This window comes from Elephas maximus, chromosome 3, assembly GCF_024166365.1.
Source record: "Elephas maximus indicus isolate mEleMax1 chromosome 3, mEleMax1 primary haplotype, whole genome shotgun sequence".
Lineage (NCBI taxonomy): Eukaryota > Metazoa > Chordata > Mammalia > Proboscidea > Elephantidae > Elephas > Elephas maximus.
In genome coordinates, this window is record NC_064821.1 from 164,582,507 (window position 1) to 164,610,486 (window position 27,980).

At 44.0% G+C, this 27,980-nt stretch overlaps 1 protein-coding gene across 1 annotated transcript in view; it reads left to right on the plus strand.

The window, feature by feature from the left end:
* CASQ2 (calsequestrin 2) overlaps positions 1-27,980 on the plus strand; it is a 48,028-nt gene that overhangs the window by 18,764 nt on the left and 1,284 nt on the right. The window contains exons 5-9 of the mRNA XM_049875991.1: positions 233-363; positions 1,849-1,894; positions 8,366-8,420; positions 22,537-22,637; positions 27,456-27,530. Coding sequence (XP_049731948.1) covers positions 233-363; positions 1,849-1,894; positions 8,366-8,420; positions 22,537-22,637; positions 27,456-27,530 — 408 coding nt within the window. The remainder of the gene's footprint in view (positions 1-232; positions 364-1,848; positions 1,895-8,365; positions 8,421-22,536; positions 22,638-27,455; positions 27,531-27,980) is intronic.

Sequence of the window (27,980 nt, forward strand, 5' to 3'; positions counted from 1 at the left end):
CTGCTTGGCCCTCATTTGCCAGATAGGTCTTTTTCTCCCTTCTGCCCTTCTTTGATCGCAAAAGATCAATCCAGCCCAGGCCTTAGGTGATGAGTGTCTATCACCTCAGCATTTAAGTTAAAGCCGCCCATGCACTTGCCAGAAAACACACACACTTGTCGGAGTTGGATAGCCCACTGCTACTCTAGACTACCATTCAAGGAAACTATTGTTTGATTTCTAATTATTATAGGTTGCAAAGAAACTATCTTTGAAGATGAATGAAGTTGATTTCTATGAGCCATTTATGGACGAGCCCGTTGCCATCCCCGACAAACCTTATACAGAAGAGGAACTCGTGGAGTTTGTGAAGGAACATCAAAGGTGCCCTAGATGGCATGCAGGGGCTAGGGTGGTCCAGGGTCTGGGGAATGGAGAGAGCCTCTCAGTCCTAACACTTCAGACTCGCCAAAAGCAACAGTCTACTGTTAGTATCCCAGCAGAGCTGGGCTCAATAGTATGACTTTCTTGGTCAATGATAAATTAACCATGAATATTGCTACAATTTTCTGAACATGGGCTTATGTTTACAGCCATGGTTAGAACACTTCACCCCAATCAGCAAATCCCCTCAAAGTCAGAGCTACATACAGGTAAAATTCTGCAATAATAATGTTAACCATTTAGTGACAGTCTCCTATATGCCAAGTACCATGCTAAGTGCTTTATGGAAGGTATTTTATCTAATCTTCAGCTTTGTGTGGGTAATTATCACTATCTCAATTATACAGATAAAGGAATTGGTCTCAGAGAAGTTAAGTCACTTAGCCAGGATAAACATTCTACGCACAGAACTTCTGGGAAGGGAAGGAATATTTGATACCACTTAGAGTGGTATGATCAGCATGATCAACAAACTTTTTCTGTAAAGGACCAGATGATGAGTATTTCATGCTTTGTGGGCCAGATGGTTCCTGTTGCAACTACTCAGCTCTACTGTTGTAGAATGGAAGCAGCAATAGACAATATGTAAACAAATGGATGTGGCTGTCTCCTAATAAAATTTTATTTACAAAAACAGGAGTTACTGGCCAGATCTGGCCCATGAGCTGTAGTTTGCCAATCCCTGTCCTAGAGGGACAATATTGGAACATAGAACATGGGAGTGCAATCACTGCCTCACCCTTCTACCCTCCCACACACATGCACACTAAAGTTCATTGAGCTTGGAGCACATGATCCCATCACCACCACAGTCCTAGCCCTGCAAGGAGGCAACACGTCGGGGAACAAATGTGAATTCTTCTTTGAATTATGGGTTTTAGTCTTCTGAATGTCTGGCACCTTTACCAACATTCAGAACAAAATGAAACTATGAGCAAAATATAGATCCTATCTGCTCCCCTAAACATCTTTAACGGGCCTTTGATGGATGACCCTGATGATAAATTCTTGCAGTTCTGGGCTGGGGTTGCCAAGACATCCTCAGGTCTCCTTACTCTGAGCCTACTCCAGACTTTTGGGAGGGGTATTTGTCTGTGAGGAAGGAAATGGCTTCTTGCCCTGGGAATGAGCTAATGCTATGCCCTCCAGCCTGTTATTTACAATAGACCTTATAATTCTTGGATCAAATAGGTCTATTAAAATGCTGAGAAAAAGGAAGTCCATAGGATGGTGTGGTTGTAGACCCAGGTCTCTGTGTGATAAAGAGTGTAGAGTAGCTCCATCTCCTTGGGGGCGAATCAGGTTCTAGAGCAATTCATGTTCCTGAAAACGAACTAGCCTCTCATTTTCCATATCATTGGACTAAGGCTGCAATGTCTGCTATGTAAGGCCTGGTAAAGAAACTCCTCTTTTTTTTTTTTCCAGACCTACGCTACGGCGCCTGCGCCCAGAAGATATGTTTGAAACATGGGTAAGAAGGTGGCAAACCCTTTCTGCCTTGTGGAGATGAATATATTCCCCAAGAGGGATGCCGTTTTGAATAATTCCTTAAATTCAAACTAAGCCTTATTCTGCTGGGGTAAATGTCTGGATGGTACGGTAATTGAAATGCGAACAATATCACACTCAGTTAAATTTCAATTATCCACGGATCCAACTTAAGTCTCTTTGGTACTATCTATAAGCAAAATTATTCCATCTCTGAGTTCATTTCCCAAAGTGACTACTGGCTTCTGTTCACTGGCCACCAGAGACCCAGGGTCACATAGTTCAGGCTATGGAGACTTGGGCTCAAATCTGAAATCTGCCACCTTGTTAGCTTTGTGTCCCATATTAAGTCACATGGTCTTTCTGAGCTTTAGTTTCCCCATTTAAAATTGGTGCTTTTGTAAAGAGCCCAGGACATGAAGCTGCTCAATGAATGGTAACTGTTTTTTAAAAAATATCAACTCAAGGCACTGGAAGGCAGCTACATTTCTTGTCCTCTAGGTCTGTGTCAGAACCGTATGTCAGTTGGATCAATTCCTATTAGAAAGAGGGCCTTAGAGATAACTAACCTCCCCCCACACATACACAAGCTTTATATAAATTCCCATAATCAATAACAATCAAAGTCTGTGGAGCATTTTTCAAAGCATTTCATAGATCCTTCTCCTTGGACCTTTGAATGTCTCTAGCAAGTGGCCTAGAACAAGTATTTTAGCCCCATTTTACCAATATCATATGGATTCAGTTAATTACTCAAGGACACATTGCTAGTAAGCATTTCTTCTTGGGACTTAAATTCAGGTCACCTGGTGCCAAATCTCATGTTCTTTACAGTGTGCCTGCCTAGAGTGGGCCATGACCCCACAAGGCACCATTTGGGAGGAAGGAAGGAAAGGGATTGACACAGAAGCATTTATTTGTTAATTCTTTAATTCAGAGCCTGAAGTGAGGGATGCACAGAGCCATGGAGTAACTTGACATTGACTGTTTTCCTGGCATGTAACTTAGTTGGATGTCTGAAGATGGAACAAACATTTCTCAAGGCACCGAAGGGCAAATAATCCCGCCTAGAAGAGTGGACTATTTAAGAACAACCCAGCACAATAGAAACATATCTTCTTAACATTTAAACCATTCAAAAAATTAATCTTTAAAAGATCTCATCTTAGACTTTAAATAATAACGAATTGTTATAATGGTGCTTTAAACAGAATATTCCTTTTTACTTTGAAATAATTTCAGACTTGGAAAAACAGTACAAAGAATTGTCTTATATCTTCACCCAAATGCCACACATGTTACCATTGTACCACCTTAGCTTTATCACACTCTCTCTCTCTACGTGTATATATTTTTTCTCAACTGTTGTAAGACTACGTAGCAGATATAATTCTCCTTTCCCCCTAAATACTTCAGTGTATTTCCTAAAAAGAAGGCCTTTCTCTTACATAACCACAGTACTAGTATCAAAATCAGGAAATTAATACCAACACAATTTGGTTACCGAACCTATAGATCGGAAACCCGGTGGCGTAGTGGTTAAGTGCTACGGCTGCTAACCAAAGGGTCGCCAGTTCGAATCCACCAGGCAATCCTTGGAAACTCTGTGGGGCAGTTCTACTCTGTCCTATAGGGCAGCTATGAGTCAAAATCGACTCAACGGCAGTGGGTTTAATCTATAGATCTTATTTACATTTGCTAGTTGTCACACTAATGTCCTTTAAAGCAAGAGATAATTTTTTTTTCCCCCTGGCCCTGGATTCAGTCCAGGATCTCACAGTTGCATTTCATTGTTATGTTTCTTTAGTCTCCTTTAATCTGGAACAATTTCTTGGTCTTTCTTGGTCTTTCATGACACTTTTCTTAAATAACATTTTAAATTGAGAATGATTATTGCTGTCCTCCTCTGCTATGCCTTTATCCTTGGTTCTTTTTTTGTTTTTTTTCTCCCTAAGAGACAATACTCAATCATCTGGATATCTGGAAGGGAGAGAAATACAAAATTGTGCACCTATTCACCCAGGGCTTTCCTCACTGACACAACAGATTCCATAGCCGCAAAGCGTACATCCAGCCTCCTTCCCCTCCCCCAGGACACCCCCGGCACCCCACTTTGCCCTACAGACATGTTCCCACTCGTCATCTCAGAGGGAGCATTGCCAATTGCACTGAGAACAGATGTCTGGCCTCATTGGAACTCATTCTCTGCTTTCTTTTCACTTAATGAATAAGTTATAGCCTTTTGCTGCAATATAAAATAACTGTGAGGGCTCATATTTTCCACCTTATTATACATTCAATTTTTGTTTTCTAATTGGGGAAGGGCTTTGTATTGAATTTAACCAGGTAGAGAAAAGAGCAACTGGAATGGGTTACACTTTTCCAACACCCCATTCTGGAATAACCGCATGACTCCCAGAAGCCGGAACCAGTCCTGGTGAGCTCCCTCATCTAAGTCTCCAACATGGGAGGGAAGGCAGGACAGGGCCTCTGGGTCATCTTCACATCCTTAAGAAGAAACAGAAATCAGTCTATCAGGAGGACCTCTGGGAGCTACTCCCCAACCTCCTCCCCATTGCCCAGCCCACCCAGAAGGGCTCTGCTCCTCAAAGCAGAATCTCCATGGGCCATGTGGCCACAACAGAGCACAGACGTCGGGAAGTCATCAGCGAATGCACTTACAAACCTTTATCTTCAACATCTACTTCCCAGACATTGCAAAATATTTAAATAAGATAGGAAAGTAAGCTAGGGCTAAAAGAACTATTTACCCTTTTCCTGCCCAGTCGTGCAGTTTTTTTAAAGCACCAAAGCATAGAAAATACATTATTTATTATTACTAGAGAAAGCCGTGCCTAGTCATATTTGCTGTGTGAAAATTGATTCGCTTTTAATTTTCTTTTTCTAGAATATTCAAAGAATGTGAAGGTGAGGCAGGCAATGCTGACCTAGTACTGATCTTTCCTTCCCCTTGGGGCTGCACCCTACAGACCACTCTCCGTCCCAGCAAGCAGTCAGTCACGGTCCTGGGCAAATCCCACAGAGGGTGGCAGTCAGTGGTTCCTCTAAAGGAACCCTCCCTCTGTTACAACAGCAAAGTATTTCATAGGACCGGCCGGAGACACCCAGATGAGCCCTGGGGTCACTCCGTTCACTGCACCCTAATCAGGGAGCCTGCTTGTTCTGACCGCCTCTTTTCTTTGTGTCTCTCCATTCAGCAGCAAACATTCAACAGAGACTGGAAGGACATAGAGCAAAATGTTAAGCTGTGGTTATATATGGGTAATTGAGATGTTTAGTTTCTTCTTGGTCTTTCCAATATTTCTAATTTTCTTCAGTAAGTATGTAAGATTTTTATCATCGTATTTTTTTTTTTATGTTTAAGTCAACAAGTATCAATAAGAGCCTATCACATTGGGCTAAGGGCTGAGGTTATGAAAAGGAATGTTGCTGTCCTGTCCTTAGCAGTTAGGGGTGGAGTAAATGAAACAGTTTCAAAACATACATCGCCAGTCTAGCATGCCCATTGCTATGACAGAGAGTTGTACGAAGTGCTGGGGAACCCAGAAGATACTCACCAAAGTAACTCCCAAATCACCAGTTCTTTGGGGAGCTTGATGCTTTTTCACTTTACATACAGACCCCTTCTCAGCCTCTTTCAACGTAAGTAAGAGCCATTGTGCTGAGTGTCAATATCTTCCGCAAACCTGCAGATTGACAGTTGGTGCAAGGGGCCCAGGGTGCTGCTGTTGGTGGGAAAGAAAGAATGTGGGCTTTGGGACCAGAAAGAATTGGCCTGACTCCCAGTTCCTTGAATGTCCCTTACTAGCTGTGTGGCCTTAGGTAAGTTCCTTCAATTCTTTCAGCATTAAATAGAAATTAGGCTTTCATTTGGGATTTAGAGATAACGTACTTACGAAGTACTTATACCATGAATGGAATTAAATTATCGTTATAATTTTAAGGCATAATCCCTTCCCTCAGAGAGCTTACCATCTAGTTGAGATGGCAAGAATCATGCAATTTAAAAAGGTAATTGCTGAGGTAATATGTTGTAAAGACCAAATGGGTGATTTGGGCAGCAAAGGTCATGGGGTTCAGAGAGCTCCCCATGGGCTGTGCTCAGTCTGTGGCTGTCAGCCCCGCTCTTCCTTACCCCTGCACCTTGCATTCTCACTGAGTAACCTCAACTCACCAGCTTGCCCATGGTCCCTTACTCCTTGAGTTTATTACATGAAAATACCTGGCACCTAGCAAGTGTCTGTTTCTTAGCAGGTGTCCGGTAAAGGTTGGTGTATTGAATCTTCTAGACATACAAAGAGAGAGCCTCTTTCCTTTGGTTACACCTCTCCACACTGGGGCCATCACAGGCCTGGGAAGTGACAGCCTCTTAGAAAACAAATATGGATTCTTCATTCTGAAGTCAATTTTCAAATGGGTTCTGGAAAGGCACACAGAAATGAAGCCTACTTCGCAGAGTTAGCAAGGCTCACTTTCCACTGATGGCAGGAGACAGACACTGGGCAGCCTAATGAGGACTGCTCAGGAGATTCTGTCTGGCAATAATAGCAAATGTAAAACAGTGAAACCTCAGACTTCCCTTCTGTTTGCTGTCTGATTTGTATAATAAACTGGCACACACACACACACGTAAAATTCAATTTCCCAGAGAATCTGACAGACAGTGCCCACTCTCTTGTTTTCAATAATAATATTTTCCATTTAATCTCTCTCTGAGTTTTTGGAGGTTTTGTCCTTTCCAAACTCAAAGGGAAAAAAAATTAGCATTTAGATAGGATTGCACCAGCATTAAAATCAATTGAAATGGAAACGGGGATCGTGGGAGGGTTGAGACGCCTGGAGTTTTTTCCATGGAATGACTCTGCTGTGACATTCAGTGTGCCCAATGGATCCCTCTCCCCACGTCAGCCATAATCAGTGTTCACTCAGCTTTGTCTCTGGTGCCTCTTTCTCACACCTCTTCCTTTCCAAGTCTCCTGAGGACTGCATTCTTTATGACAGAGCCCCCTCCAAGCTTTCTCCCTGGTTCTCCACGAATAATCACTGCAAAGAAGACACAAAGCATGTGGCTCTCTCTGCCCAGGATGTAGGAACATGAAATGATTCCTGCTTGCCCCATGGCTTTGAAATACTCTCTCTGGCTTCTTTGTCTGGCCCTCTCCTCCCTCAGCACCCACAGCTGTACCCACTTGTCCCTGTCCCATACCCTCAACCTTCTCCAGGCCGAAATTTGAGACTCTTCCAGGAGCTCCCACACTCACAGAAATGCTTCTGAGGCCCACACTGCTTTGGCAAGCTTTGGGTCCAGAGGCAGAAAGGACACCAAGAAAACAACCTGGAGATCCCAATCACAAGGTGTCCCCTACTTACTACATGTTGTCAGTTGTTAACTGCCATAGAGTCAGCCCCAACTCATGGTGACCCCATGTACAACAGAACAAAACACTGCCCAGTCCTGCACCATCCCCACCATGGGCTGGAGATCAGACAGTTGTGATCCATAGGGTTTTCATGGACTGATTTTTGGAAATAGATCGCCAGGCCTCTCATCCTAGTCAGTCTTGGTCTGGAAGCTCCAGTGAAACCTATTGTGCATCATAGCAACTTGCAAGTCTTCAATAGAAGGGTAGTGGCTGTGCATTGGCTGGGAATTGAACCCTGGTCTCCTGCATGGAAGGTGAGAATTCAACCACTGAACAACAAATGCCCCATAATGCCCCATAAAAAAATTTTTTTTTTTTTAAATGCCCCCATTTTTTTTTTGGTTCTGTTTATTCAATAAGATGTATTGATGGAGTCTTAACAAAGAAGCACTATACCTGTACATGATTCTAGTATGAACAAAACAGCCTTTACATTCTAATTTACCTCAAAGATTCCTATCTGGTGCCTGTTTGGGGATAGTTTCAAGATCTGCCAGTAGCATTCAGAAGTTTCCATAAGCTGGTACATCCCTGATTATATTTGCTGCTGATGAATTCTTGAAACAGAAATGGACAACTGCAATCGCTGAGCTCTGTTCAGAGTGCTTGTTGCCTTTAAGAGACGCTGAGAAACCGGACTCAACGTTTTTCCTCATTTTGTCTTTTTTGTCTTTTCCTGAAGCTTTCCTGGACCCTCCAGAGCACGGGAGTGAGATCCATTTAGTGCTAATGTCTTGTGTGTAGTCGTTCCTGTCTTGCAAACCCATTTATCCACATCTTTTTTTTTTTTTAATCAACGCTCCACGTGTCCCTCCGCCTCCACGACCCCCAGTGACGTTCATCAGCATCCCCGTCCTAAGCGTGTGCCCACACCGGCTCTGTTTCTCTGTGCCTGTGTCCACTGCCCCTTCCACGCCTCCCCCTTTCCTATTTCCCTTCCACCTTCTCTGTCCGTGTCCCTCTGAAGCGCTCCACCTGGGAGTGTAACTTCTGATTCGTTTCTTCCACAGGAAGATGATTTGAACGGGATCCACATTGTGGCCTTTGCAGAGAAGAGCGATCCAGGTAGGAATCCCTGATCTGCTCTTTTATACCTTAAGCAAGAACTGACTTCTCACCTTTGTCATCCCTCACCCTTTCTCTTTCCTCACTGCCCATTCACAATGTAACTGTAAGATACTGGGCACCCCCTGGTGGTCACCTGTTAGGTATCTTGTCAGCTTTCAATTGTGCACAACAGCTAAGGGAAGAACTAAGAACAAACAAAACCCACTGCCATCGAGTGGATCCCAACTTACAGGGACCGTGCAGGACAGAGTAGAACTGCCCCATAGTGTTTCCAAGGCTGTAAATCTTTACGGAAGCAAACTGCCACATCTTTCTCCTGTGGAGCAACTGGTGGGTTCAAGCTATCGACTTCTTGGTTCACAGCCGAGTGCTTTAACCACTGTGCCACCAGAGAAATGTCAGAACTTCAAAATATTCAGCTTAGCTGCCAAAACAAGGAAGAAGCACTGAGCACTGGGAAGAGTATTAAAACATCCTAGCTTTACAGAATGTGTGTGTGTGTGTGTGTGTGTGTGTGTGTGAACTTCCTTTCACATTAAAAGTTTATTTGCCAATTTTGTGATCTTGCCAAATAAACCGCAGTCCTTATCGTAAAATAGCAAGTCTACCCTTTGATCTGGAGTCCCTAGGTGGTAAAAACAGTTAAGCGATAGGCTTAACTGAAAGGTTGGTAGTTTGAGTCCACTCAGAGGCACCTCAAAAGAAAGGCCTGGAAAACTACTTCCAAAAAATCAGCCATTGAAAACCCTGTGGTGTACAGTTCTACTCTGACACACGGGGGGTTGCCACGAGTCAGGGCCAGCTCTACAGGAGCTAACAACAAGACGCTTTGATCTGTAAAGCAGTGTCAGCGCTTAGGAACCTGAATAGAAAAGTATCCGTCAAAATAATGAAGCAAAAAAAAGCAGCTTATTTCTAAAGTGCAAGATGATTCTATAAATGGATGAGCAATTTTGTTTTATTTTTGGAACTTGGATAACTTTTTTTTCTCCTTTCACTCTTTTTTAACACCAGTGGGAGTGAAGCACAGGAAAAATGAATTTTGTAGGTGGAAAACATTGGCTCCTTTTGCAGCCAATATGTATTGTCCCCAGGAGAAAGTGTAAGCAAAGATGCTAAAGCATGTGGGGAGGGCTGAGACATTCCAGAATGAACCAGAGAAGGCATGGTACTTCATTTAGGATGGGTTAGCAGCCAGGCTCTGGGCCATGCGGTGCCTGGGGCATTAGTTCCAAAACCTGACAGTGCCCAGACCTACAAGCACCACAGCCACTGCAGGATGACTGAATCAGAACCCAGAACCATTGGAAGCGAATCCTGTGAGCCTGTGATTTCACAGAACTGTGAGGCAAATTCTGATTCATCATTAGGTCTGAGAACCCCTGCTCCAAGCACCGCAGAACCATAGAGTATTCGCCTAGGGCCTCTTCCTCTCGGGCACTCAGGCTAGAAGGGAGGAATCTAGAGATGACCTCTACTGGACAGGTGAGGAAACCCAGGCTCAGAGAAGTTAAACAAACTCCAAGAGGACACAGTGAGCTAGTGGAAGGCCGTCAACAGGGAAAAAATGTCTTGTTCATCATGCTATACCTGGTTCTCACACAGTGCTTTAACACATAGCGGATACTCAATAAATATTTGCTGGATGATTAGATGGACAGATTATTTTAGATATCAGATGATTGATGGGCTCAAGTCTGAGCCAAACTTTTTACTATCAGATCAGCCTTTTTATTTATTTATTTTTTTAATAATGAATTATGCAGCCTCCATAGTTCCTTACAGACACAAACCCAAATTTTTTTCTCATATAATTTTATTGAGATATAATTTGATACCATAAAAGTCACCTTTTTAAAGTATATAATTCAGTGGTTTAGTATATTTATAAAGTTGGACGGCCATCCCCACTATCTAATTCCAGAACATTTTTATCACCCCAGAAGAATCTCCAAACCATTATCGGTCTCGCCCCATTCCTACTGCCCCTCACAACCATTCATCTATTTTCTGTGTCTACAGATTTGCATATTCTAGACTTTTCATATGAACGAATTCATACAATATGTGGCCTTTGGTGTCTGGCTTCCTTCACTTAGCATGTTTTCAAGGTTCATCCATGTTGTAGCGAGTCAGTACTTCAGTCCTTTTAATAGTCAAGTAATATTCCATTGTATGAACCCAAATTTGTGCTCCAAGTTATGAAAGCCTTTTTTCCTGTTTTTTACTCACTTTTTCAAATATCCACTGATATTCCAGATTCAGAGAAACCCTTTAAGGATATCTCATCTTTGTCCAAAATGCTAGTGCAGTTCCAGCTTCTTCCTACCAACTCTGGCCACCCCTCTGCCTTAACTAGGGGAGAAAATGGCAAAGGAAGCCAGTTGCCCAAGGCTTACAAGCTGTAATCAAACAGAATCTGTCCCTAGTGTTGTGTGAACAGAGATGAAATTGCCAGCACAACTGCCTGCTGGCCAGACTCCAGGCGACTTCCTCCCCACCCCAGCTGCCCTCTTCCAGGATTGTGGGGAGGCTTGTCTGGCTCTCTGGAACAATAGAACAAAGAGGCCTCCCTGAAGTTGCAGGAACCTGTTTGACCGAGATTGCTGCTAGAATGAATCCAGCTCCTGAAACTCTTTCCACCTCCTCCCTGTACAAATATCCCTGGGCCCGAAGCTGTACCTTTTCCCAAGAGTCCAAGCTAGGGCTTGTCACATGGAAGCTGTAAGAAAGGCTCTGAGATGGGGGTGGGGAGAGGTAGGATCTTGAAGCATCTTTTTTTTCAGTGAGGGAGGACCTTGCCAGCACAGGGCTGGGAAAGGGACAGACTTATCTGTGGAAGTCCCGGATTCTGTGGTTAGTCAGTCATTTACCAGCCGGTCACTGGTGGGTAACCTGGGGTGGAGGAGACCACCAGCTGCCTGCGGGAGGAGGAATTGCATTCCTGCATTCCTGCATTCCTGCACAGGCAACAGTTCCTCCTATACGTTTGCCCTTGCTGACTCATTATAAACTGCCTATTGCTCCAACCGTACTCCTACTCAGCCACCAAACCAAGAAGGCCCCCCTACATCCAGGAAAGTAATTCAGCTCCGCTTAGAGGGAGAACATTACTGAGAACTGTACTTTATGGAGCTTTACATAGATTATCTCATTTGGTCTCTAAAGCCACTCTGATAGATGCATGATTATTACCATCCCATGGGGCACTGGTGATTCAGGGGTGGAATCCTCACCTTCCATGTGGGAGACCTGATTCAATTCCCAGCCAGTGCACCTCATATGCAGCCACCACCCATCTGTCAGTGGAGGCTTGGGTGTTGCTATGATGCTGAACAGGTTTCAGGGGAGCTTCTAGACTAAGACAGGCTAGGAAGAAAGGCCTGGCTATTTACTTCTGAAAATCAGCCAATGAAAATCCTATGGGTCACAGTGGCCCAATCCACAACCAATCCTGGGGATGGTGCAGGACCAGGCAGTGTTTCACTCTGCTGTGCGTGGGGTCATCATTGAGTAGGGGCCGACTAGACAGCAGCAAATAACTTATTATCACAATATCAGATAAGAAAAGTGAGTCTTAGAGGTTAAATAACATGCCCAAATCACTCACTACAGTTAAATCAAGACTCAGATTGAAGCAGGCTCTCTTGACTTCTAAACTCACCATGACTATGATGAATATGATCGTCACTTATTACATGCTTATGTGACATAACAACCACATGAGGTAGGTCCTGTTTATTTCTATTTTACAACTGAGGAAGCTGAGGCTCAGAAAGATTAACTTGCTTGGAAGAGGTGAAGCTGGAATTAAGTTGAGGGCTGGCCTTACCTGCAAGGCCCTGCTGTATAGCTGCTCAGAGATACTACCTGTGACTATATCCCAGTGACCTCTCAGTCTGCCCTCCCTCCTCTCTGCTGTCCTTCACCACCCCTCCACCTCCAGTGAGAACAGAAAACTAAGACGCAGAGAAGTTCAATGATGCATTAGTCATCACTTGGTTGGTTAAAGGCACAGCAGAAACACAAGCTTAGATTTCCTGACTGCTCATTCTGGACACCCTCCATCATATCACATGACTTCTCTGATGGCCCAGCCAGCTGCAGGGTCTGAGCATGTACAGTGCTCCTGCAATGAAGGGCAGGGAGGAGCGGGGAAGGCAGGAGGAAGGAGGAGGGAAATGAGAGGAGAGAGAAGCCACCTGGAAGGGTGTGAGCACAATTAATGGAGAAAAGTCAAGCTTCCTCCCCACTGTCCACTGATGTTCCTAGATTTGGAATCTAAGTCTTAGTGACCTGGGTTCTTAGGGGTTCTGACATTTGCAGCCAGGAGCTGGTAATTACTGACTGCAGAAAGCTGGGAGCGGGCAGTGTCTGCTCTCCCAGAGAGGCCTGCCTTGACCCCAGATCCATACTCGTCAGTCTCTTCTGCTGTGAGCGCTCATCCCAGCTGCCTGGCAGGTAGGCCTGGCTGGGAAGGCCGTGTCCCCCACTATCTGCTCCTGTCATTGCCTGGTCGTGCTTCCTGGTCTTCTCCGCTCCTGTACCCAGGATGTCGGCTGGAGGAACTGCTTGGTTGACAGGTTTGAAAATGAACAACTCTCTTCCCTGCCGCCTCCAGATGTGCCTGCAGTAAGCTGACATCTTCTTTATAAGGCTTGATGAAAGGTTTGCAAAGTGGTGTTTCTACATGAGCGCACGCTGGATGGCTATCCTCCAAGGGCACTGAGAATATTAGCGCTAACAAGCTGGAGATGCAGGGCTGGGCTGCAGTGTGTGCGTGAGCAACAGAATTCGGTGACAGGCCCTGGGATGAACGGCTCCCAGACCTGTTCTGCCCGAGCTTCAGCTGCCCCAGGTTCTTGTGAGTGTTTTAGAGACCAATTGTCTCAAATATGATTCCTGGTGGCGCAGTGGTTAAGAACTCAGCTGCTAACCATGAAGGTCAGCAGTTCAAATCCACCAGCCGCTCCTTGGAAACCCTTTGGGCAGTTCTACTCTGTCCTCTCAGGTCACTATAAGTTAGACTACACGGCAGAAGTTTTGTCTTGTTTCCTTCGTTTGCCTCAGAAAGGAGCGCTGTGTATCTGAGCTTTCAAATTTAAATTTGATTTATCCATTTTAACACTCGTTACTTACAAAGTGCTGAATGCTGTTCCAAAGACTTAACAAATATCAAAGCATTTAATCTTCACAACAGTCCCATGCAGTAGGTACTGCTATTATCATCATCTCCATTGTACAGCTGAGGAAGCAAAGGCACAGAGAAGTTAAATGACTTCCCAAGGTCTCATGGATAATAAGTGGTAGAACCAGGATCAAACCTAGGCAGTCCAGCTCCAAGTCCAGGCTCTCTAGCTACTATCTTGTGTTCCTCTCCATCACAACACCATATAATTTGCCTTTTCACTCATCCTGGGATCCTAAGACTAGAAGAAAGGTGACAGAGAAAGAGGATTGTGACAAGCAGTGGTAGAGTGTTCAGATGTCTCAAGTGCCATCACAAGACACGGAGCCCACACAATGTCCCCTTGTTTTAAACAGCTGTCTCACTCTTACAGGTGGCTTCTGAGATATTCTACGGTGTCAGGGACAGCCTCTGGCCTTGTCTTCCCTGAGGCTCCCCCAGGGGCTCAAATTCAGATGTTATGATGCTGCTTTTTGAGAATTCCACACTTGCTGGGTGGACTCTGGCCTGAGGACCAACTGGACCTTTCCGAGAGGAGGCCTGAAGGCAGTCACCTGTCCTACACTCTTTTGTGTCCCAGCACCTAGCCCTAGGCTGATAAATTGTGGGCACTCAAAATACACCTGCCTGATGAAAAAATAAATCATTCCCATCAATGAATGATATAAGTCATGAAAAACATTTAAAATGAATAAAAGGTTGATAGGGATAGAGGGGAGCCCTTGTGGCGCAGTGGTTGAAAGCTCAACTGCTAACCAAAAGGTCAGCAGTTCGAATCCACCAGCTGCTCCTCGGAAACCCTATAGAGCAGTTCTACTCTGTCCTATAGGGTCGCTATGAGTCAGAATTGATTCGACAGCAACTGTTTTTTTTGTTTGTTTGTTTTGTTTTTTAGGGGTAGAGGAGGGAAAAGAAGACAACAGAGGAAACCTTTACAGACTTTTTTGCGTGTGTCTCACTGTCTTTAATAATAATAATAATAATAATAATAATAATAGACAAGCAAAAAAAAAAAAAAACCCGTTGCCATCAAGTCAATTCCAACACATAGCAACCCTATAGGACAGAGTAGAACTGCCCAATAGGCTTTCCAAGGCTGTAATCTTTACGGGAGCAGACAGCCACATCTTTCTTCCGAGGAGCAGCTGGTGGGTTTGAACCGCTGACCTTTTGGTTACCAGCCAAGTGCTTTACCACTGCACCACCAGGGCTCCTTAATATTAATAATAATAATAATAGTATCTCATTATTGTCAGTGGGTCTGAGAAGTAAACAAGAACTCCATTTTCAGAAAAGGAAAAGGAAGTGCCTGTGAGGTTAAGCAGCCTGTGCAAGGTCTTCAAACTCCAAACCTGGTGTTCTTTCCACACATAACCCCCAAACTGAATGGTGCCCCCCACTGCCTAGGCTGACCACACAAGCAACAGCAGGACCACACTCTAAGAGCTTGGCTCCCCCAAACCCAAGCCTCTCTTCCCAGAGCAAGAGTCACTGAGTCTCATAACACAGTGTGGGGTGGAGTCAGGGAGGGCTCCCTCCAGTGCCTTAATGGAATGAGCACACCCAGCTCCCTCAGGATTAGGTCACAAGGAGGCGAGGCAAGGGCAGGGCAGGCAGCGCCCCGTTTGCTCCTGGGCTACTGCTTGGTCTAAGACATATGTGCCTTTGCCAAGCAAGCCCTTGGCTCCTGGAATGACTGGGACTGGCGTGGAACTGGTGCCCTAGGGCTTGGTGCAGTCTTGTTCCCAGGCAGGAGCTGGTGGGAATGAGGACAGCATAATCACCGGTTTACCCTCCCACAGAGATGCAATTCCCAGAGGCCTCTCTCTTGCTGTGGGAAACCTTTTGGCTCAGTGTGCATCCCTCCACCCTGGTAATGGAGTCTCCAGATTCAAAGCCTGTGGGGCAGTGAAGGAATCTCAATTCTCACAACTCTGTGTCCCTCTTCTTATTTAGGTTGGTCTCTGAGTCTCTGAGGCTCTATTCAGACCATTGCTGAGTTAACCAACGATCCCACTGTGGCTGTGGGAGGACAGGGCCCAGCAACATGGTTCTACCCCAACTGCTCCATGGGAAAGGCAGCAGCCTAGCCCACCCAGCACGGAGCTGCACCCCCTATTCCTTGGTGCCCCACCTCAGCTTCCCTGATGGCAAAGTTTTCACACTGGGCTTGGGGATTCCATGCATAAACTTGAAGATGGAAGACGGAACCAACATTAGTAGGAGTGGGGAGGGAGGAAGGATGGTGGAAATGGCTCTAGATGAGTAGGTAGAAGACCTGAGTTGTCACCCTGGTTCTACCATTTGCTATCAAGTGATGCTGGGCGAGTCACTTACTCTTTCTGGGTCTCAATCCCATCCTCTTTAAAATGGAGATAATGAAATCTTTCTTACTTCCATCAACACTAGATGTGAAGACTTAAAGCCAAAGTACTTGGCACCCAGTAAGTTCTCAATAAATAGTCATAAAATAAAGGCTGGGGAAGCATGACTACAGGCTGCACATAACGGACAATGTCCTGTGTCCATAAAGGGAAAAGTCTGGAAAGTGAACTTCTTGTGAAAAAGAAGAAACAGTCAGATACAATAAGAAGATTCTTGACTGGTAGGGTTATTAACACTTTAAGCGGCCTTGCCACCACCTGTCTGTAAGTTTATCATACTGTGGTAGCTTGTAAAAAAGTCCTGGTGATGCAGTGGTTAAGCGCTTGCCTGCTAACCAAAAGGTCAGCGGTTCGAACCCACTAGCTGCTCCCATGGGAGAAAGATGTGACAGTCTGCTTCCTTAAAAATTTACAGCCTAGGAAACCCTATGTAGCATTTCTACTCTGTCCTATAGGGTTGCTTATGAGTCGGAATTCAACTCGACAGCAATGGCTTTGGTTTGGGTTTTTGGGTGGTGGCTTATATGTTGCTACAATGTTGGAAGCTATGCCACCAGTATTTCAAAACCAGCAGGGTCACCCGTAGTGGACGGGTTTCAGCAGAGCTTCCATACTAAGACAGACTAGGAAGAAAAGCCTGGTATCTACTTCCAATGAAAACCCAATGGATCTCAACAGAATATTCTCTGATATGTTACTGAAAGATGAGCCCCTTAAGTTGGAAGGTACTCACATATACAGTGGCCTCAACAATGGACTAGAATATACCAATCATCATAAGATGGCACGGGACTGGGCAACATTTCCTTCTGTTGTATGAACTCAACGGCAACTAACAACAACAACAATGGGCCTTTAGGGAGATTGAAGGGTCTCAGCCCTGGAAATATTCAAGGGCCAAGGTAGGCATGTTTCCTGGATGGAGAGCTAGTCGCCTGCCTGGATATTTGGAATGTTTGGGAGTTATGTCTGCCTCTGATGCTTTTCTGACTGATAATTGTAGAAAACGGTCCTTTAGTTGCTATGACTAAACATCTAGCCTACAAATCTCTGAATAATATTCCCTCTTTCTCCCTACCTACTTTTTGAATTATGGGGTATTTCTTCTGAAAGACACATGGTCACAATCTTCAAAGGTCTCTAACCTCAGTATATCACAGATAAAGAAAATGTTTATTCATTTCAAACTCATTCATTTCATCCATTCATTCATGTAATTTCAACTGTGGACTAGTCCTGTATTTAACGTTGTATTACCAGAGTGAAATACAATTTCCTGCACATGTCCTTCCTGGTCAAAAAGGGAGGATGCACAGTGAATGTTTCCCTTGTCAAGCACAGCTGCCAGTTTTAAAAAGGAACAGAAGCTCTCTCTAGGAGAAAATGAACTTGGAACTTTCAATTTTAGCAACGGAATGCACATGAGACCTGTTTAGCTGCCTTAACTCAGCTTTCCCAGATGAATGAGATTCTATTCAAACAGGTCTTCATTCAAGACCTGGGGACTGGAGAGGGGAGAGCCTATGAGGCTTGAATCAGGAATATCCAAGTCAGCGTAATGATTTAAAACCAACGGAATTAAACCTGGGTCTAATCCATATATTGAAGCAAGGTTCTCATAGTCACACCAGCTGGCACACCATCCCTGAAGCCTTCAGCTATAAATCAGGAACAGGAGCCAGTAGGAACCGCCCAGTGAGGGACTATCTTGTGATTTTCGGTGACTGTATCTTCTCTACCTCATGGGTCTAGGACTGCTGTATCTAACCCACCCCTTGTGCCCAGAACACTGGACCTAATTTATATGAGATGAATGAGCAGGTAAACGGTCGGTTTCAGAGGGTTTCACGCAGCTCCTTGCATTCAGGCATAAGAATGTCAGATCATTTAGGGAGAATAATGTCTAACCCTCACTATGTGCAATTACTATATCCCAGGTGCTGTCTAGGCAATTTAAAGATATTAAAACATTTAATGCAACAACCCAATGAGGTAGGTACTATTATTATCATCATCCCCATTTTACAGACTAGGAAAAAAGATGGTATACAACTTGCCCTAAGTCACGCCATAAGTGGCAGAATCAGGATTTGGACCAAGGCCATGTGGCCCCAGAGTCCATGTGCCTAACAGTCATTGCTGTGCTGCCTCTCTGGAGAACGGAGCGCTTGAATGGGGTTCCTGAAACTACCTGCAGATTCAGGCAGTTGCCCGTTACAGAATTCATCACCTTAAGAGTCAAAAAGCTTCCCCAGGATCTGGAGAAAATTCTCCAGCTTTAATGTAAACCTCATTTATCAAGTTATTCTATGAATGTTTCTTGAGCTTTCCTTGTTACTCAGTAGACACAAGGAATATTCTCCTCATGCAAACCTTTCGTATTCTTAAAAATAGGCATTAAGCTCCACTCTTGACTTCTCTTATTTTCATAAAAATTTGAATCCATTCAATCTTCTTGCAGGAAAATTAACAACAACAACCAGTTGCCGTCGAGTTAATGCTGACTCATGGTGACCCCATGTGTGCAGAGTAGAACTACGCTTCTCCAAAGGTTTTTCTTCCAAGGTACTTCTAGGTGGATTCAAACCTCGACCTTTCAGTTAGTAGTCGAGTGCTTAACTGTTCGCACCACTCAGTGGCTCCTTCTGTTCCTTGTGGAACCCATCTTTTATTCCTTCAATCTTTTCTTTTTCGATCTTTAAATCTGCTGCTGGATGTAGAATAGAAAAGATTCTTGTACAGTATGTAACATCCCAACATTATGTGTTTTAATTACTTATTTGGGGTTTTTTTGCATGTGTGTGTGCGTGTGTGTGTGTGTGTGTCCCATCAGAGACCTGCAATGCTACCTCACATTCAGCTTATAATTCTGATCGCAGATCTTACCCCTGTACATATGTGCCTTTCTCCCTTTTCTTTAGGTGAATTGGTCTTTCGCACCTTAAGTCTACCTTCTACTTGAATTTGTGTCTGTGTTATTGAATGTCATTCTCTTCATGAATTTCTGATTTGTCGAGGTCACTTTCAGATTTGATTCTCATCCTCCAGAGTACTGTTGACATTTGCCTCACTTAATATCATCGCTTTTTTCTCTGTTGAAAGCAGTAACTATACATGTTTTAGAGGAAAGCTCCCTGTGGCCTATTATGATACACAAGAGCGCAGGTTACAAAGGTGGAGCCATATTTCCCTCCGGACGGCAACAGGTTTGGTTTTTGTCGGATTTAGCTCAGCAGCGTGCCCAGAAAAGGAGCCATATATCCACAGAGCAGCAACTGGTGACACTCTGGAGGGGCTTGGACCTCTCAGCCACACCTAGTGGCAGCAGGAGTGGCCTCCACCCTCAGTGAGAGATTAATGATCTCCAAGGCACAGGTCTCTCTCAATCTCCGGTGTCTGTCACACAATCTAATTTGCAATACGACTCAGAGCATAGATTGAAAAATCACCCAGGCAGGCCCAGCATCTCTGCAGGAAGGGGCCACAGGCTATGAAGACCTTCTCCACTGGAGGTTACTCTGCTTTCCAGGTTATAATACCTGGGGTGGGGGCGGGGGGGGGTATTGTAACAATATGTTGTAAAAATGAGCAACAACTGAAGTGGCGACTTCATTGACTCAAAAATGAGCTGTTAAAAGTGGCACGCACATTGTGTGGGATACATTAGAGATGAGGAAGTACAGAGACAAACCTTGACCCAGAGGCCAAACAAAGACCAGCATGCCGAAAGTTTTGGCTGTTGCACTAGGAGAATGGAGGGGATTGTTAAACAGAGGCCACAGGAAGAAGCTCAAGTTTTCTGAGACCCCAGCTAAAGAAGGAAACTTTTTTTAAATAATATTTTATTGTGTTTTTGGCCAGAGTTTACACAGCAAATTCGGTTCCCATGTAACAATTTCTACACAAATTATTCAGTGATATTAATTATAATTTTCACAATGTGTCAACATTCTTATTAATTCCATTCTGGTTGTCACATGAGTTCTTTTTTTTTTTTCCTTCTAAATTTTATTTATTTTGTTGTTGAGAATATATACAGCAAAACGTACATCAATTCAACAGTTTCTACACGTACACTTTAGTGACATTGATTACATTCTTTGAGTTGTGTGGCCATTCTCACTGTCATTTTCTGCGTTCTTCCTCCTCATCGACATAAACTCACTGCCCCCTAAGGTTCCTATCTAATCTTTTGAGTTTCTGTTGTTGATTTGATCCCACTTAGATAGCTCTTAAAAAAGCAAAATGCTAAAGGCAAAACTTTTTTTACCGGTTAAGCTAAACTATTGTTTGGTTTTAAGATGACTTCAGGTGATATTTTTGGTTTAAGATTGAAATATTATTTCAGGGTAATAATGTCAGTGGTTCATCCAGTCTCCATGGCTCCAGAAAGTCAAGTGCACGAGAATTTAAAATTCCGTTCTACATGTTCCCGCTTTTGATCAGGATTCTTCTATGGAATCTTTGATCAAAATGTAAAAGAAGTAAACTTTGCAAAGAAAGAGCAATTGTCATACTGCATTCTCAAAAATAGATTTAAAGAAAATTGCGGTTGAGCCAATTCAGACTCATGGCAACCCCTTGTGTTACGAAGTAGAACTGTTTCATAGCATTTTCTTGACTATAATCTTTATGGAAGTAGATCACCAGGCCTTTCTTTACATGATGCTTTTGGGTTTCCAAGGAGCACTTGGTGGATTTGAACTGCCAACCTTTTGGTTAGCAGGTGTAGCACTTAACCACTATGTCACCAGGGTTTCCATTTTAGGTTAGTAGTCAAGCACAAATCATTTGTGCCACCCAGGCGCTTTAAACTACTTAATAATAGAAGGTATAAATTTCAGGCCACAAATTCAACAGTGCACAAAATGTTACTTTCTTTATTATTTAGAACTGAATCTTAATTTCTATTTTGAGCTGTATACCACTGGAAGGTGGGAATTGCATCTGACAATTGATGCTTTTCCATCCCCAGGGCCCATAGATAGGGGTGGGGTGTGTGTATCTGGTAGGAGTCACTGTCACTTATCCACACTGGCATCTGTAAAGAAGTCTGTCATTCTGTCTGACCTCTAACCCTGGTCCTGAGTAGATGTCCTGGTTTTCTCCATCCCAACTGCAGGGCTTCTTCAGATCTGCCCTCCCCCCACCCAGCTTCTTCCATGTTTCTCAGAACAAGAGAACATGGTGGGGGCGGGGGGAGCTAAGACTCTTCACCTCCTCCGTGCTGTGTTCAGGGGCAAAGGGCCTCTATGAAGTTCTCTTGGACCTATTGCCAAAATCTTCTGGCAGACATTTCTGCCATCATGCTCCTGCACTGCGGGGGTTCTTTAAGGTATCCTGGGGCCTTTCAATTTTCCCGAGTTTGATTCTGAAAGTATCAGTCCCCTCTACTCAGGGATTCCCTGAAACTATGGAGTTTCTGCATATGGACACACGTGCACACGTGGCTGGGGTTCATGCACTCACACACACACAGGCACAGAACTTATTCTCTGGTACCTTTCAGAATCTAATCTCTTTTCTCTGTTTCTAGTTGGGAGATGGGGGCAGTGCTGAGGGTTTACAGTATGCTTTCTCTTACTAAACATTGTTCAAAAATATTTCTTTCTGGCATAAATTTTATGTTCCCAGTTATTCAAGATTTAGGCTTTTGAAAGCAAAAAGTCTGTGTCCTTGAAGCTTACAAGGCTTGTCTCTGTTTTTCCTATGAATCATTCCTCCCCTGGGGGCAATGAATATTGCTGACTGAATAGGGGACCTGGTGTCACAATGGTAAAGCGCTCAGCTGCTAACTGAAAGGTCAGAGGTTCCAACCCACCAGCCACTCCACTGGAGAAAGATGCAGCCGTCTGTTTCTGTAAAGATTACAGTCTAGGAAACCCTATGGGGCAATTCTACTCTGGCCTATAAGGGTTGCTATGAGTCAGAATCAATGCAACAGCAACAAGTTTGGTTTCGGTTTAGAGTATACAAAGAACTGGTGAGAGAGGGTAGAAACCTCAGTTACTATCTCAAAGCCTTTTCTAACCACTCTTGCAAAGGAAGGGATTACCATGAAACCAACTAAATCAGAAGCTTGCTTGGATTGAAGGTCTTAGAATTCCAGGTCGCAGAAAACTAAAGGTCCAGTTTACATGCTCACATAACCATTGGTCCATAGAGTGAATGTTATGGGGAATTCAAGGGAACAGTAATTTAACTGTCTCAAGAGATGGCACAGAAGCAATGAGGCCCAGGCAGGACTCTTCTGCTCTGGGGTTGAGCTTCCTGACCCAAGGCTGGTCAGCTTTCACATGCCTTCAAGTTAGAACCAGCCTGTTTCTGTGGGCTTTTAATCTTCTTACTGAAAATGTTATTATTTCCTTGGCATAAGCTGTTTTGTGGCTGGGGTTCTCATCTGACTCCTTTTATAAAATAATCCTGTAACTGAGGGCATGTATGCCTCAGAAGCCTCCAAGAGACAACAGTACTCTCTGCTCTCCACGTTAGGAGCTGTGTGGGTACAGGGGTTACTTGACCTTCTTAAACCCTCTTGCAGATGGCTACGAGTTTCTGGAGATCCTGAAACAGGTTGCCCGAGACAATACTGACAATCCTGACCTGAGCATCGTGTGGATCGACCCGGATGACTTTCCTCTGGTGAGTGGTTCAGGCCAGGGCCCCATCCTTGGTTCTTTCCACAGCCCCATGTTTGTGTTTCATGTGAGACCCTGAAGCATGGAAGAGGAGGTGAAATAGGTAGGGGCGCTGGCAGAAACCCGGTGGGCACCCTCACCCACTGTGGATCGAGATCTTGGCCATAGGGACAGCCTTGAACTTAAGGCCTTGTCACAGTTCTCATTCCCTGGAGACCAGAAGGTGTGGACTCTCCGAAGGGCCCAGCCAAGTAAGCTGGGTGAATTTCTTCTGCCAGCAGCTCCGTAACTACCCCTCCCTCCACCACAACCCCTTCCTATAACCTTCTTTGTTTTCTGGGTTGTTATTAGCCGTCTTTGAGTTGGCCCCAACTCAGAGAAACCCTATGTACAAAGGAATAAAATACTACCAAGTGTAACACCATCCCCATGGTCAGTCGCAGATTGGACTATTGTGGCCCATAGGACTTTCATTGGCTGATCTTCAGGAGCAGATCACTAGGCCTTTCTTCCTAGTCCATCTTAGTTGGGAAGCTCCACTGAAACCTGTTCAACACCCACTGATGGACAGGTGTTGGCTGCACATCAGATGCATTGGCCAGGAATTGAACCTGGGTCTCCTGCATGGAAGAAGAGAATTCTACCTCTGAACCACCACTGCCCCCTCCTTTTCTGGGTAGAAACTATAATTCTGAGGCAACCTGAGTTACTAAGCACTCAAAACCAAAGATGAACATTTTGCCTAGAGTTAAGAGAACTTCACGGAGAGAAGGAGTAAGCTCTTTAAGGGCAGACATTATGTCTGTCTTGTTCATCATGTTGTTCCCTGGACCTAGCATAGCATCTAGCACATGTTGAATGTGCAAGAAACTTAAAGTCCAAACTCTTGCTCATGTCCACCATCAATGGCCAGAAAATTTTGATTATACTTTGTTTTAAAAATGAAAAAACAGAGTTTGTATAATACATGAGCCCAGTGGTAATAATAATGAACAAACTAATATGCCTTGCTGTATATACTTTATGTCTGGAACTAGTGTAGGCACTTTACATGCATTGTCTCATTTAATCCTCACAACCAACCTATGAAGTAGGTACAATTACAGTCCTCATTTTACAGATGAAGAAAACCCTAATTGCTGGAGAGATTAAAGCTAGTAAGTAGTGGATGTAATATTCCAGCCCTGGTCTGTATGAAGCCAAAGCTTAATCGATTGACTGCTTTAGGTAAGCGTTAACAGCTAGTAGCCAGTACAAGTTTAATTATTTTGATGGTTAAGGTTGTCTGTCAACTTGGCTGGGCCATGATTCTCAGTGGTTTGGCAGTTATGTAATGATGTAGTTTGACAACTATGTAATGATATAATATGGCAGTCACGTAATGATGTAGTCATCTTCCATAATGTGATCTGATGTGATCAGTCAATCAGTTATAAGGGCAGTTTCTTCAGAGGTGTCGTCTGCATCCAATATATACATGGACTTTCTAGCAAAGCTCACTTGTTTGCTCTGGATCCTGCATCCAGCTTGTCATCATCTGACCCCTGGTTCTTGGGACTTGAGCTAGTGGCCTGCCATATTGCCTGCTGATCTTGGGATTCATCAGCCTCTGCAGTCTGTGAGCCAGCAGCCTGCTGTCTTATCTGCCAATCTTGGATTCAGCAGCCTCCACAGGCTGAGACAGCAGCCTGCCATCTGACTTGCTGATCTTGAGTTTGTCAGCTGTCAGGAGAAGCCTCCAGCCTGATGCCTGATCCATGAACTTGGGACTTGCCAGCCTCTACAACTATGTCAGCCATTTCCTTGGGATAAATCTCTCTCTCTCTCGTATATGTAAGCTTCACTGATTTTGCTTCTCTACACAACTCAGGCTAAGACAGTTATCATTAGGTTATACATGATAACTTCATCTTCTGCCAGGAATGATCACTAGTTGCAGTAATCATGACTTGTCATACTGTGATTAAACAGAATTGAGGGGGTTTAGTGGTCCCATTAGAACAAGACCAGAGAATGAGAATTCTGGAACACTTAACTGTGCTCATGCAGAACCCATACATAGACCAAGAGGCAGTCATTCAAGCAGAACAAGGAGATACTGCATGATTTAAAATCAGGGAAGTTGTGCATCAGGGTTGTGTCCTTTCATCATACTCATTCAGTCTGTATGCTGAGTGTTATGGTTTGAATTGTGTCCCCCCAAAATGTGTGTGAACTTGGCTAGGCCATAATTCCCAGTATTGTGTGGTTGTCCTGCATTTTGTGATCTGATATATTTATCCTATGTATCTTAAATCCTAACCTCTATGATGTTAATGAGGCAGGATTAGAGGCTGTTATGTTAAAGAGACAGGACTAAATCTACAGGATATCTTGAGTTAATCACTTTTGAGATATAAAAGAGAGAGGCAAGCAGAGAGGAGTGGGACTGCATACACTAAGAAAGCAGCACGGGGAGCAGAGCTCGTCCTTTGGACCTGGATTTCCTGCACTGAGAAGCTCCTTGACCAGGGAAAGATTGATGACAAGGACTTTCCCACAGAACGAACAGAGAGAGAAAGCCTTCCCCTGGAACTGGCACCCTGAATTCAGACTTCTAGCCTACTAGACTGTGAGAGAATAAATCTGTTTGTTAAAGCCCTCCACTTGTGGTATTTCTGTTACAGGCAAAACCAAAACCCAAATCTGTTGCCGTCGAGTCAATTCCAACTCATAGCAATCCTGTAGGACAGAGTAGAATTGCCCCATAGGGTTTCCATGGAATGCCTGACGGATTCAAACTGCCAACTTTTTTGCTTAGCATCCAAACTCTTAACCACTATGCCACTAGGTTTTCCTCTGTTAGAGCAGCACTAGATAACTAAGACACTGAGCAAATAATCCAAGAAGCCAGACTGTATCAAGAAAAATGCAGCACCAGGGTTGAAGGAGGACTTATTAACAACCCTGATATGCAGATGACACAACCTTACTTACTGAAATCAAAGAGAACTTGAAGCACTTACTGATGAAAATCAAAAACTACAGTGTTCAGTACGGATTACACCTCAACATAAAGAAAATAAAAATTCTCACAACTGGACCAAGAAGCAACGTCATGATAAACGGAGAAAAGATTGAAGTTGTCAAGGATTTCATTTTATTTGAATCCATAATCAATGCCCATAGAAGCAACAGTGAAGATAACAAACAATGTATTGCATTGGTCAAATCTGCTGCAAAAGACCTCTTTAAAGTGTTAAAAAACAAAGATGTCACTTTGAGGACTAAGATGCACCTGACCGAAGTCCTGGTACTTTCAGTAGCCTTATATGCATGTGAAAGCTGGACAACGAATAAGTAAAACCAAAGAAGAATTGATGCCTTTGAATTATGCTGTTGTCAAAGAATATCGAGTATTCCATAGGCTGCTAGAAGAATGAACAAATCTGTCCTGGAGGAAGTACAGCCAGAATGCTCCTTGGAAGTGACGATTGTGAGACTTTGTCTCATATAACTTTGGTCATGTTATTAGGAGGAACAGTCCTTGGAGAAGGACATCATGCTTGGTAAAGTAGGGTGTCAGGGAAAAAGTGCAAGACCCTCAGTGCGGTGGACTGACAGCGATTGCAACAATGGGCTCAAGCGTAACAACGATTGTGAGGATGGTGCAGAACCAGACACTGTTTCATTCTGTTGTACAAACTATGAGTTGAAGTGGGCTCGACAGTACCTAACAGTGATCCCATTGTGGTTACTTCCTTTGAGTCCCTGGGAGATGCAAACGGTTAACATGCTAACTGAAAGATTGACGGTTCAAGTCCACCCAGAGGATCCTCAGAAGAAAGATTTGGTGATCTACTTCCAAAAAATCAGGCATTGAAAACCCTATGGAGCACAGTTCTACTCTGATACACATGGAGTCACCATGAGTTGGACTCGACTCAGCAGCAACTGGTAAGTGATCTCAGGGGTCCTACTACCCAATCCTCTGTAAAGGGTGGTGAATCAAAGGCAGAGACTTCCATCACACTTGAAACCAATGTTGTAATTCTAGGTAATCATAACAAAGCCTTGGCCATAAAAACCACATACAGTATAATTATGCTTGGTTGTGTTTCTAGTGCATCTGAACTATTAAGTAAGCTGCAGTTTTCCTGTCCTACATATTTGCCTTAGTTTGCAAGAGAGAAATTCTCAAATTATTCTGATTTACAAATTCCTAAATAACACTAGTCCTCATCAGGCCATATATGTTCTTGGGAGGCTTTCTACCACTCAACATTCCCGTTCTCTTAGCCCCTGGGCCCCTTGCTCCTTTAGTCCTGCCCCAGTCAGAAATTTATCCACTTGGAACCCAAACCTGACTAAGGGAACAAACCTTATTTACTCGTATGCCAACTTCTGGCACAAAATTGCTTTTCCAGCAATCTCATGTAGCAGAGTGATTCAAGTAAAGGATTTCAAATAGGATACTGAAAAAGAGGCAGAGAGGAATGTCTCCTTCACAATATATAAACTATAAAAGGGCCACTAGTAATTTGAGAAACAACTTTGGACTATCTCTGTAATGGTCTTACTTACATTGCAGTTGTAGAAGTATTTATGTTACATGTTTTCATAGTTTGTGTTCTGACATCTTTTTTTTTTAATACTTGTTTAAAGTGCTTGAGGGCTGAGTCCAAGTCTTCAATTTCCTAAGTGCCTACAGCTGTATTGCAAACTTTTGCCCAGTGATGACCTAGTCACTGTAATGGGATGGCAGGTGGGTCCAGCCACAAAAAGTGGTTTTAACTGGAAATGCTCTCGGCCTGCTATGTAACCTTATTCTCTATTGTTGCAGCTCGTTGCCTATTGGGAAAAGACTTTCAAGATTGACCTGTTCAGGCCACAGATTGGGGTGGTGAATGTGACAGATGTGAGTATCCCCCATGAAAGGTTGCTTAGGCACCGTCAGCCTGCCCTGTTTTCTGCCATGTGGCCTAGACTGTGAGATCATGTGGAAGAGTTCAGCCCCTTATGACACCAGCAGGACCCTTGGCCCTGCCTGAGGCTCAGGCAAATTGCTAGTGTGGCCCATGCCTGGTCTCTTTGCCAGTCCCCATCTGATTCCATGACTCTCTTCCGTGGGCACCATTCCATACTTATGTGGCCAGCTAAACCCAACTCACTGACTACTTGGGACTTTCTACCCAAGTAAATGCTCCTGGAGCTGTCATTACACAGTGGGTACTGGGTCAGCTGTGGCTCAGAAGCCCACACAGACAACTACCCCCCAGCCAGAACACCAGGCAGGAGAGTAGGCCTACAGAAAAGGAGGAAGAAAACAATGTGGGAGTCAGGGTAAGGGCATTTTCCCCACCATTCA